Source organism: Tenrec ecaudatus, chromosome 11 (assembly GCF_050624435.1).
Source record: "Tenrec ecaudatus isolate mTenEca1 chromosome 11, mTenEca1.hap1, whole genome shotgun sequence".
NCBI lineage: Eukaryota > Metazoa > Chordata > Mammalia > Afrosoricida > Tenrecidae > Tenrec > Tenrec ecaudatus.
This window is the reverse complement of record NC_134540.1, coordinates 104,063,210-104,075,901: the sequence shown is the minus strand read 5'-3', so window position 1 is coordinate 104,075,901 and position 12,692 is coordinate 104,063,210. Positions and strand designations below refer to the sequence as shown.

Genomic DNA, 12,692 nt, shown 5'->3' with positions numbered 1-12,692 from the left:
CCATTACTAGGTATTATCTCATGGTAGCTTGGGAGAGGCTTTGCCAACAGAGCACACATTTGTACAAAGGGCTCAGAATGGTGAGGGTGTGTGCTCCCCACTCCCATGTGGACGTATGACTCCTCCCTGCCCCACCTGCTCCCCACCTGGGGAGGGAAGGCAGGGAAATGGGACCTGCAAGGGCCTGTTGGTGGCAAGAATACAAACACTGGGCTTCTCAGATTCCACAGGCCTCACTCCTCGTCCACCCCCAAGCCCCTGCCGCTTCCCTTTGTTATGAGAAACACTGTTTTCTCCAAAAGAGCTCAGACAAAGGGTCCAACTGCCCTCTGCAGTATAGACAGGGTGCTAGTCTACCGCAGGCCAGCCAGGAAGACAGGAGAGAAATGCAAACCATGGCTGTTTAAACGACACAGGTTAAAATCTAGTGCAGGCCAAGCAGGCAAGCTTTCTGTCATTACGAACTGGTCAGCAGATTTACCCAGAGGTCAGCTTTAACCTAGGGGTGATTGAGGGAATCGTTTGAATGGAAAAGAGTTGTCTAGACAGCCAACCCCTGGTTCAAGTAACCAACCCAACAAAACCCTTACCATCTGTTTACTTAAAACGGCGTTTGAAGGACGAGTGATTCCCCCCCCCCCCCCATGGATGTAAGGATTGAGAGAGCCTACTTATTCTTCACCATCCCCTGTAGCTTTGTGATTCATCTACTGAGGCAACGAACCAGCACAGAAAAGCAGGCGCGGAAAGCCACCCCAGCCTCCCAATGACAGGCAAGTGCAAACGAAGCAAAAGAATCAGTAACGAATGCACTGCTAACACCCTAGCTAGAGCCAGCTCCTCAGTTGTGAATATCCTGCAAACATTCGAAATCAACATATAAACATTTCTGTGACTCACTCCTTGTGATATGTGACCCTTTATATTGTTGAATGCATTTACACTGTATTACTAACTAACAAATGCACCGCCATCAAGTCGATGCTGCCTCACAGTGATGCTATAGGACAGGGTAGTACTGTCCCTGTGGGTTTCCGAGACTATGGGAGTAGAAAGCCTCATCTTTCTCCCAAGGGAGTGACCGGTGCTTTCGAACTGCTGGCCTTGTGGTTCACAGCCCAGTGCATATCCACAGCACCATCGGGGCTTCTTTCAGTTGTATTACAGTTGGGGTTAATTGCAACCTACCTCTTTTAATCCTTAAAGATGAAAATGAAGGACAGTACAAATATAGTCAGCTACTTTATATCAAATATCACTGTGGGCTCAAGGGATTGAATTTCTATTTGGTTCAATCCCCTAGCTAATGCTGAGTACTGACTCCATGTGAGGCAGTGTGAGTAATACACATGCAGGCCAGACACGGAGGCTGACGCACTGTCACTGCCATTGTTGATTCCGACTCACAGCGACTGGACAGGACAGGGAGGATTTCCCCAGGTGTTTCTGAGACTAACTCCACAGGGAGCAGAAAGTCTCCTCCTTCTCCTGGTGGCTTAGAGCTGCGGACCCTGCAGTCGACAGCCCAACACACAACCCACTCTGCCCCTTGGGCTCCTTCCCGGCTGCACAGATACGGTCCTCTTCTGAAGAAGGAGGGGCCTGGTTTGTAAATCTGGACCTCGTTTACAGATAGCTGCCAAATAACCACTTAATAATGAAGGGCTATCAACTGCAGATACGTTTGGAAAATGTTTCCCCTGCAATGAGGTTGAACAAAACGATTTATCTAAATGTGATCTCTTCCCTGCACTCAATCTAGTTTCCTTCCTTAAAAATTTAAATTACAACGGGATAATAAAGAAAGTTATGTGACATTTCCATTTGAAGTAGAAAGTAAAATAATACGCCCCCCCCCACCCCGCCAATATATCTATCTTTTTTATACTGCATTAGCAACAGGACTCCTGGTGGCGTCCTGCGTCCTGTGTTAGGCTGTTAACTGCAAGGTCACAGTGCAAAACCGCTCACTGCTCTATGGGAGAAAGAGGAGGTTTTCTATTCCTGTGAAGATTTACATGGTCAGGAACACACAGGGGCAATTCAACTCTGTCCTATAGGCTCACCGTGAGTCGGAGCTGACTCAGTGGCAGTGAATTTGACTTTGGAGGGTTGTGCAATGAAGAACATCACTGCAAACACATGGTTCGTGGAGAGGACCATCACCATCCGGCCCATTTCCAAGGTGGCTTCTTGCAGGTAGGTCGTAAATTTACAACGAGAAAATTAATACACACACAGACAAAGTAAGTACGTGCACGCAGCAAGAGCACACGCGCTGTGTTTTCTAGCCTATAACATGCGAAATCATTCTGGAGGCTGAGACAGCACACAAGTCCCCGCAGCTTCTCCTCGACTGGGGTCGCCTGGGCACACACGAACCACACCAGCCTAGTGTAGCCACCTCTATTACTAGCCTACATGAGGCAAGGTCAATCTTTTCATGCCTCAGTTTCTCCCATCTGGAAACGTAAAGAAAATAATGCCGCTCACGAAAGGTCTCAGAGAGAAGATAAAAGAGATAATTATAGAGCCTCGACAAAGAAATCTGAATTCTTTATAGAGAAGAACTGTATAAATAGAAGGGGTAATTACTGCTATTCAAACACAAAAGTCAAAATAAGGCAAATCTATGAACATTTATGAAATAAAATCCCAGGCAGTTTATTTTTCATGGCCTAGATGTATTGCTAGGTCAGCAAATCAAATTCAAAACAATCCTGGAAGTCAGGTGCTCTTTTATCTAGGTGCCTAACCATACTATAAAACAGGAACTGGGGAGGGAGGGAAAATGAGCAGCCGATATCAAGGGCTCAAGTAGAAAGCAAATGTTTTGAGAATGATGATGGCAACAAATGTACAAATGTGCTTGACACGATGGATGGATGGATGGGTTGTGATAAGAGCTGTACGAGCCCCCAGTAAAATGATTAAAAAAAAAAAAAACAGGAACAAGGTTCTTAAAGCAACATACAAACGGGGAGTTAGTATTTTTTTAACATATGTACATGCCTTTATTTTTTTTTTACATCTCAGTTTAAAAAAATCATTTTATTAAGGGCTCATACACCACTTTTTACTTCAGGGTCACAGTAAGACCTCAACTATTCATTAGATTTAATTAATTATGCCTGGATTAATTGATGTTCTTCATACGTGGAATGTGAACATGAAATGGAACTCATTATGGGTTAAATATGTTCCCTCAAATATGCAGTGTAAATCCCAACTTCTAACTGCAGGGTCCACACCTACCAGCTTCCCTGTGGGGGAAGAGGAGCTACCTGCTCTCATAGAGATTTACCCTGTATAAGCTGGCCTTGACTCAGAATCAATCCAGTGGCAGCGCTTTGTTTTCTGAGTGTGTGTGTGTGTGTGTGTGTGTGTGTGTGTGTGTGTAGGGGGGGTGTCCATGTCTGTGGTTCTAATCCTACTGGGTCATGGTTTGTCTTTTTTTGTTAATGAGGCAAATTCAGGGTAGACTGTGTTTTGAGTAGACCTCTTTTGAGTTACAGAGGAGATTAAACAGCAAGCTGAAGAAGATAGATGGGTTCAGGTGGATGCCAACCACACAGAGATTCCCAAGGAGTCAGAGAGCAGGAGCAGAAGAGACAAGGCCCTTATCCCGCAGCCCACCCAGAGAGAAAGCCTTGCTCTGAAATCAGACTTCTAATCCCCCAATCTATTGAGAAAAAAAATTTCTGTCTGGGAAAGCCCCCACTCGGGATTTTTGGTTATAGCACCAGTAGATAAGTAAGATAAACCCAGAGGGAAATTTAAAAATATTTCTCCAGAAGATCACAGGGAACCATCGTCCTAGGAGACTTCTCCTTAGATATTTTAAACACCAGGAGACGTGTCCTTGGAGAAAGACATCATACTTGGTAAAGTAGAGGGATTGACGCCGTAGCTGTAACGCTGGGCTCAAACATAGGAACCATTGTGAGGATGGCCCAGGACTGGGCAGTGCTTCGTTCTGCTGTGCATAAGGTCACTATGGGTCAGAACTGACTTGATAGTACCTAACAACAACAACAACAACAACAGGCAGCTCCAGTTTTTATACTCCAAGAGAGGATATATTATTTGATACTAACACACATTTTTTCCCTAAACTAATCTTTCTCTAAAATGACCCTGTAGGACAGAATAGAACTTCTCTTGTGGGCTTCTGAGACTGTAATTCTTTATGGCACTAGACAACCTCCTCTTTCTCTGAAGGAGTGGACAGTGGTTTTGAACCACTGACCTTGCAGTTAGCAGCCCAATGTGTAACCCACTATACCATGAGGGCTCCTACAAATGTTTATAGGTCCACACAGTTTATAGACCCACGTAAGGTCACCTTCAGTTGGAATGCACTGTTTGGGATTGAGTTTGGCTTTGGGTTTTAACCCTTCTCTCCCTTTTAGCAGCATTGCTTTCTGACCATCTGCTACCATGACTGAGACAGAGGCCTGGGCAATGAACGCTTCGTTCAATAGAGAAAGCCCCCATGACTCCATGCAGCCGCAGTGGCAACTAGCAGTAACCTGCATTTAAGGAGACAACCAGAGCTAAAATGAGCCTAGAAGGCTAGCGTTTCTTGAGCACCCACTCTGGGTTAAAACACCACGCTTGAGTATGTTAGACGGAATATTTCATTAAGTTCTCCCAACCAGGGTTTAGGTTTTATCTTCATTTTGTAGACAAAGGTACAAAAAGTTCAAAAAGGTTAGTTTTACCCTAAGGGACAGCTGGTTAAATGAAGGATTTGGAGCCAAGAAGAATGTAAGTAAGTTAAAATTTTTATCAGATTACTTCAATAAAACACCACCTCTGCATTCACTTCAACTAGACCAGGAATACAGTGTTCAAGAAATTTCCTGTTTTGCTGATAGTGTCTGATTTAATGAGTTCTTTTGATTCACTTTGGCAGAGTGGAACTTTAAAGGAGCCCTGCTGGGGGAGTGGTTACCAGTGGGGCTGTGACCTAAAAGGTCAGCACTTTGAGCCCACCAGCCTCTCCTTGGGAGAAAGATGAGGCTTTTCAGTCCCATAGAGTTTCTGTCTCGGCCACTCCCAGGGGCAGTTCTACTCTGTCATATAGGGTTGTTATGAGTCAGCACTGACTTGATGGCAGTGAGGTTTGTTTCTGTTTTGTTGTTTTCCGTATCAGGGTGAACCAAGAAGGGAACATAACAGATCAGCAACAGGAGCAAAGCCAAGCCACAAAGCCCCTAAAGAGACCCCCAAATAGACTTCAGGCTAGAAGGGGCAGCTCCTGGAATTCCCCCAGGACCAGTGGGAGATAGTCATAAAGGTCTGCGGACAGACCTGGAGTTACACCAGCCAGGGCGATCATGAGGTTTCGTGGGGACCAGATAACAGGCATCAGAAGACCCACAACAAACAAACAAACAAACAAACAAGCAAATAAACATTTGTTGAGAACAAGATGGGTCGGAGCAGAGACCCAAAGCCCATCTGTAGACAATGGGACATCTGCCCACAGAGGGGTCACAGGGAAGGGATGAATCAACCAGGGTTCAGTAAAACACCGATGAAGCACACAGTCTGGTTCCGTGAGGCTTCCTCACCCCCCACCACCATGACCCCAGTACTCGAACTAGTCTGGAGCATGTACACAGGTGCAGATAAGAGATAAGAGTTCACAACACATCCAGGAACAGGAATGGGAATGTTGATACCAGAAGGGTGGGCGGAAGGTAGGGAGAGGAGGTGCAGAAGGGGGAACTGATCGTAATGATCGACACATAGTCCAATGCTGTCCCTTCCAGGGGGACAAACAACAGAAACCACGGGGGAAGGGAGATAGTGGTCAGTGTGAGATATGAAAGTAATAATAATTAAAAATTTATCAAGGGGTCCCTAGGGTGGGGGGTAGGGAGGGAAAAAGAGGAGCAGATATCAATGGCTCAATAGAAAGTAAATGTCTAGAAAAGAATGATGGCAACATATGTACAAACATGCTTGATACAATTGATGTATGGATTGTTGTACGAGTTGTAAGAGCCCAAAATATAATAACCTTTTAATAAAAATAAAAAATAAAGAAAAAATGAGGAGCTGATGCCAGAGGCTTAAGTGGAGATCAAATGTTTTGAGAATGATGAGGGCAACGAATGTACACATGTGCTTTACACAATTGATGTATGTACAGATTGTGATAAGAGTTGTATGAGCCCCCAATAAAGTGATTACAAAATCATTAAAAAAAATACCCACCTCTCAAAAGTATTTGGTCGTGGTCTTGTGCTAGATTCTGTATGAAGATAGGCACTTGGACACTGGGCTTAAAATACCACCCAGCAGTCATTCTAGAGAAACATGGCAATCAACATACCTTAGCATTGAGCGGACACACAGACAGGGCACTTCTAAAAAGCTGCTCTTCGCTCCGCCACTCCCCACTTCGAACCATGCACCTCAGCATGTTTATGATTAAAATTCCCAGTATGAGAGCAGCGATTAGTTTCTGAAGAAGAGAGACAACATAGATATCATTAGTTAGAATCCAGCCAAGAATTGTGGTCAAAAATTGCCTGGAAAAATCAATGCCCGTGGAAGCAGCGGTTAAGACAATTGACACATTGCACTGTACCGGGTAATTCTGCTGCACAGAACTCTTTAAAGTGCTGAAATGCCAGGATGTTCCTTTTGAGGACTAAGAGGCAACTGACCCAAGCCAAGGCATGCTCAGTGGCCTCAGATACACGTGGGATATGGACACTGAATAAGGACATGGACGAAGAGTGGATGCATTTGCACTGCGGAGCTGGAGGAGAATATCGAAAGTGCCAAGGGCTGCCAAAAGGACAGACAGATTTGTCTTGGAGGAAGTAGAGCCAGATGCTCCTCAAAGGCAAGGATGGTGAGACGTCGTCTCCTGTGTTTTGGACATGTGATCAGAAGAACATCGAGCGTGGTGAACTGGAGGGGCAAAGAGCAGGAGACCCCTAACGAGATGGATTGACCTCACGGCTGCAACAAGGGGCGCAAGCACAGAAACACCATGTGCATGGTGCAGGCCCGGGCAGTGTTTCCTTCTGTTGGTCATGGGGTCGATGTGAGTTGGAATTCACTCAATGGCATCGAACAACAACAACCACAACAGTGGCACCAAACCAAAATTTAAATAAAACAAAAAGAAACCAGTTGCTGTTGGGCTACTGAGCCCATTCTGATTCAGGGTGACCTCATAGGTGACCGAGCAGATTAGGGACTTTTCAATGGTGAGTTTCTAGAAGTAGATAGCCAGGGCTTTCTTGTGAGATGACCCTGGGTGGATTTGAACCTCCAACCTTCCAGTTAGTAAGTGACCTCTTAACCTTGAATGGCACCCCTCTTGGGTCATTACCTTTTTCTTTGTCTGTTTACTGAGCGCTCCAAACCCGAACGTCAGCAGCACGCAGTACCCAACACTGGGCAGGTAGAGGACCCGCTCCGCAACCACGAACCCCACGCGGAAGAACAGGTTGCTCGCGGGAAGAAACGGGATCACGAGGAATCCCAGGCCCAGGGTAAGGATCCTGGAAAGTGGAAAATATTTAAAAGGGCTATGCTTAGACTTCTCAAGAAAGCGTCCCAGCCACCAGGAAATTCATGATAGAGACCCCCACCCACCCACCCCCTTGCTGTCAATTGAGAACAGCTACGCAAGTAACACGCATCGGAGGGGCTTAGAGCGTTGGACTGGGCAGCACGCATAAAGGGCTCCCGCACGAGGAGACCAGCCGTCAAGCACGCGCATGAAACTTGGGTGTGCCAATTCAGGACAAAATAAAGTGAAAATGACTACACTGTGAGGCCTTGTAAACTCAGCCCACTCCTCACTGAGCAGCTCAATGGCTACAAAGAGTGAAATCTGATAGTCTACACAGGAAAAAACAAACTGTCCTTCTTCCCATCTCCAAATTTATAGCAACAAAAGACTGAACGAATTAATAACAACAAAAGACCCAGCACTTAACTAGTTTAAGCCTTACAACATCTCACTAAACGAGCATCGATTTTCCTTGTTGGATCACCACACCTCCGAATCAAGCAAAAGGGAAGGCAGAGCACTGAAATGCTGCTGGAATTGATGATCATTTATGTCCAACAGCCTCGGCGTAATGCATCCTCGGTAATGTAGAAGCCAAGTCAAATTTGGGGGTGATTCCCTGGGCCTTGGACCCAAAGTACTGTTTTTTTGTTTTAAAAAATCCTATTCCACACATATAAGTGAAATGAACTGGGAGTTTGCTGTCGCCTAGCATCATGGACCAATTTAATACATAGGTCAACTTGGAACTTAATTTGTTTTGAGAAATTTGTTTGTTTGAGAAAACACTCTTTTAATTCCTTCAACACTTATGCTTAAATGAAAGCGTCTTACGTGTTTTCTCTTTCATGAAACAAACAAGCATTTTTTTTAGCGAGAAAAATGTCGTGTCTTTGGGGAAGTAGCTTATTTTCCAGCCAACAGCACCAGAAGGAAACACTCCAGCATTCACCGGGATTTTCTGAAAGAGGGTCAGGGAATAACAGGCACAACGCACACCAATTACACTCTCTGTTCTGACCACAAATTACTCTCTACCGCCTACAGGGTGAAGCATCTCAAAATGCTACTTTAGGGGGGAGGGCAGAGGGCGGGGAGATGAAGCAGTCATCCTTACACCCCCCTCCACTAATTCTACTCCCCACTAGTTGAGGCTGGGCAATGAACTCCAAGTGGCTGGAGCTGATCCATGCCTTAAATGTGTACTGGAAAGACATGATCTTAGACATGCCTTCCACAGCATCATTGAGACGGTCAGTGCTGGATTTAGCAAAGCGCCTCGGACTCAACCCAGGGTGGAAGTTAAAATTCAGAGTTGCCTCTTACCTTCTCTTGTGGCTGTCTTCAGAGCACAGGGCTTGGCATATTAGGCCAATTAGGCAGAGCCAGAGTGCTGCCAATGCAATTATTCTCCCGTCACTGACTGACTTAATGAGGGGTATGCAGCCCATTGACCAATCAAAACACAGCCACCAGGGGCACAGCAGCAGCCATGCATTCAATGAATAGTAGTAATTATAGTTTATGGCCTGTCAGTCAAAAGGAAAACAAACATTGATTTGATACTGAACTGTGAAAAACATACACATATACGTGTACATACATACATATCCTACTTTTACTTTTGAGGACCCTCTTGTTGAAGGACGGCAGTTGTCTAACATAAAACCTTGTCTACTTCTCTGTTAAGTGTAGGAATTTGTGATTTGTGAAAGGTATTTGGATTGTAATAGATCATAACAGATCAAAGCCACCAGACTAGGCCATGAACCTACACCAAACTCACGGCCCTTGAGTCAGTTTTGACTCACACTTGACTGCCCTGCCCTATAGGACAGGGTAGGACTTCCCATGTGGAGTCCAGCACTACACATCTTCAAGAGAGGAGAAAGCCTCATCTAGTCCCTTTGGAGCAGCTGGTGGTTTGGAACTGCTAATCTCACAGTTAGCAGCCCAACGTGTAACCACTCTGCTGCCAGGCTCCCGGACAAGGCTACACAATGTATGCTTTTGCTGTTGATTAATTATGTCCCATTTACTTAGGGAGGCCCCATACCTGTGGCTCAGGAAATTGGCGGGCGGAGGGTCACCCATGGCTCTTGAACACATCACAACAGCGTTCAGAGACCATCCTCCTGGTTTCTGTTTCTGTGAAACAGCTAAGAATTTGTCGCTCAAGTCCCTCGCGTTTAGCAAAAACATCCTTCAAGAACAAAGGGGGTCCTGACATCATTACCTATTTAAAGTTACGTCGGAAACTTGACATTTGTCTTAACCCAGCCGCATCACTTTCCTCTAAGACACAAGCAACAGCTTAGGAGACAAAGTAACAAAACAGGCAGGGAACCCGACCTTGGAGGGGGCTTTTGGCAAATACAAAAGAAGCACAAGGAGTTCAGCCCCTTCGCAATCCCTAGTGGTAAAAACCTGGTTTCTCAAAGGGATATTACTCAGCGATAAAGGGAATCAGCCCCGGTGCATGCCACCACCTGGAAGAACCTTGATGATATAGTATGCAGCGATATGTCAATCACGAAAGGACAAATACTGTCTGATCTCACCTATATGAAACACCAATAGGCACATGTGTAGAGTCCCAGGTTTGTTCATGATAACCCGGGGCAGGAGGGAGGCAGAGAAGGCAAAGGAGGTGCCCTTTCGACGGGGAGGTAGTGAGTTCCTGTTTGCGGTAAGGGGAGAGCTGTCGTGAACAGATGATGGGTGCACGACATGGTCAATGTAACTTTTTCCCACAACCGTAAAGGAAAATGCAAGTCTGCTTTCATCCAGAATGATCCTGAGCAATAGCAAACCATGATTGAAGTCTGGGGGGTGGGCTCTGGAGATGAGGAGGAGGGATGAAAGGGGACGAGAAGATAGCCCAAAGGGGAGGGGGTCTAGAACTCACCCGGACCACCACACTGTCGGCAAAGGAGGCTGGGTTGTCCACCTCTGTGAATGCTGGGGGCCCCGTGCCCATGATTTTCCAGCGCACATATAGCATGATGGTGCCCCCCAAGGTCAGGAGAGTCATTCTGAAGAGAAGGCCCCCGTTCCTGAGCACGCCAAAGTTCTGGAAGGAAACCACAGAGCCACCAACATCGCAGGTTTTTAAATATAACCTCGGCCATGCCAGGTACAAAAATATAGCCAGTCTGCCGGCACGACTTTGACATTGTGCCGTACAGGGCTGGGCTATTTTAGAATTCAAAGGCACCCGGCATACTGGAAAGTGGCATTTGAAATCAGCTTGGTATGTGACATTTTCTGATGTCTGAGCTGGAAACAAAAGGCTATACTCACCTCTAAGGACTTGTCTTTGTGCAGTACCTTCTGGACAATTTCCAGAATGTTTAATTTGCCAATCACCAAGATGTCAAACACTGCATTCAAACCCTAAGAAAAGCAAGGCAGCCAATGGTGGGAGAGCTTCACTGTAATTTGGTAGCACTTATACATCACAATTTTACCAAAGAACCTGAATCTAGATAAGAAATGGAATCAACAAGATAATCACAGAAGACTTCTTCAGCTCTAAAATATATACTGTATATACTCATGTATAAGCCGAGTTTTTCAGCACATTTTTCATGCAGCTTTTGTGGTAAAATTAGGTGCCTCGATATTTGGGTCAGCTTATACTTGAGTATATATGGTATATGGAGTTTCTACGAAATTAGCTCCTCAAACTTATTATCTAGTAAATTCCTGTTAGTAATAATTTTATAATGTGCATATCATTCAGCTCAACTCATTTCATGGCCATTGAGTCAGTTCTGAATTCACAGCCAACCCTGTAGGTCAGAGTAGAACTGCCCCTGTGGGTTCTGAGACTACAGTAAGCCTTTATGGGAGCAGAAAGCCTCCTCTGTCTCCCAAGAAGTGGCTGGTGGGTTTGAACCGCTGACCTTATGGTTACCAGCTCAATGTATAGCCCAACACATCATCTAGTAGTTAGGAATCTGAGTCCTCACACCCATCCCCCAAATGCCCTAGAGGTGCTTGTTCTCTCTTTTCACCCCAGAAATACTTGTTTTCTGCTGCCCCACTGCTCCCCCCCACCCCTTTGATAACTAGAAAACACTCTCGTTCATGTAATAGAGTAGCTACCTAGGAAGTAATTATGCCTAAGAAGATAAAAGCAGCCTCCAACCTCAACAAATCCAGCCACACATGTAATTAAGCCACAAGAAACTCAAGTTCTGACTGATTTAGCTAAGTCTGAAGGGTTAGGGTAACGGCAGACTATACAGAATGCTGTGCCATGGAGCGCTGGAGATCCCCGAGGCCAACACTGAGCTGTTCATGTTGTCTCTTTTTGCTGGCATACAGCTAGGTGGCCTCTCTGAGCCTCCCCGCGGTGAAGGACGACCACATGCCTGAGTTGCAGCCTCCAGACGTGCAGAGAAGCCAGAGACAGCAACAGGGAGTTCGGGTTGTAAGACCTGGGTATGCTCCACCACTTGACGTGCCCCGTCTAGCAGGCAGCCGACGGAGGTGATGGTGATGAGCAGGGGCCCTCTGGGAGAGCCTCCATGAGGCTGAGTCACCCTGCCCAGGACAACCACCCCTTACCGATGTGAAGCGCTTGCTCAGCACTGTTCCGTGCGTCATAAATAACTGGAGTTATGTACCACCACTGATACACCACTATCGTTGCAGTTACCGGCTTCCATTGTGTTGGGCCCTGATTCACGGCAACCCCATGCCCGTGCGCTTGTGCCCGCCCCACGCTGGGCTGCAGACCGGAGCGCTGGAAGTCCCAGGTTTTCACGGCTGATTTCTGGAAGCAGATTGCCAAGCCTTTCTTCCTGTGTTTAGTTTGGCAGCTCAGTTAGTTGGCACTTGTTGGGCATCGTAGCACAGCGGCTCCCACTGGCAGGTGGGGCAGCAGGGGCACATGAGGTGCACTGGCCGGGTATCAGACTCAGGCCTCCCACATGAACCCCGTTCTGGCACTTCCCCCCTGACCCCCAACAGTGCTCAGCTTCCAGTGGCACCACAATTGTTTCTGCCAGCAGGTAAGGGTGGCCTGTGGGGCGATTACCTCTCTAACGACAGGCTGCAGGATCCATGTTCCTTGGGATCGATTTTCTAACCTGCAATGGGCTTCCTACTAAGATCACTGCTGCAGGCAGCCGCATCT

The 12,692-nt window shown here is 46.3% G+C and overlaps 1 protein-coding gene across 1 annotated transcript in view; it reads right to left on the bottom strand.

The window, feature by feature from the left end:
* Nucleotides 1-12,692, bottom strand: part of TMTC4 (transmembrane O-mannosyltransferase targeting cadherins 4) — a 90,433-nt gene that overhangs the window by 30,606 nt on the left and 47,135 nt on the right. Inside the window, exons 7-11 of the mRNA XM_075563453.1 lie at nucleotides 10,850-10,942; nucleotides 10,455-10,619; nucleotides 8,873-9,075; nucleotides 7,361-7,532; nucleotides 6,347-6,478 (exon numbers count right to left, since the gene is read on the bottom strand). Of these exons, the coding sequence (XP_075419568.1) occupies nucleotides 6,347-6,478; nucleotides 7,361-7,532; nucleotides 8,873-9,075; nucleotides 10,455-10,619; nucleotides 10,850-10,942 (765 nt within the window). The remainder of the gene's footprint in view (nucleotides 1-6,346; nucleotides 6,479-7,360; nucleotides 7,533-8,872; nucleotides 9,076-10,454; nucleotides 10,620-10,849; nucleotides 10,943-12,692) is intronic.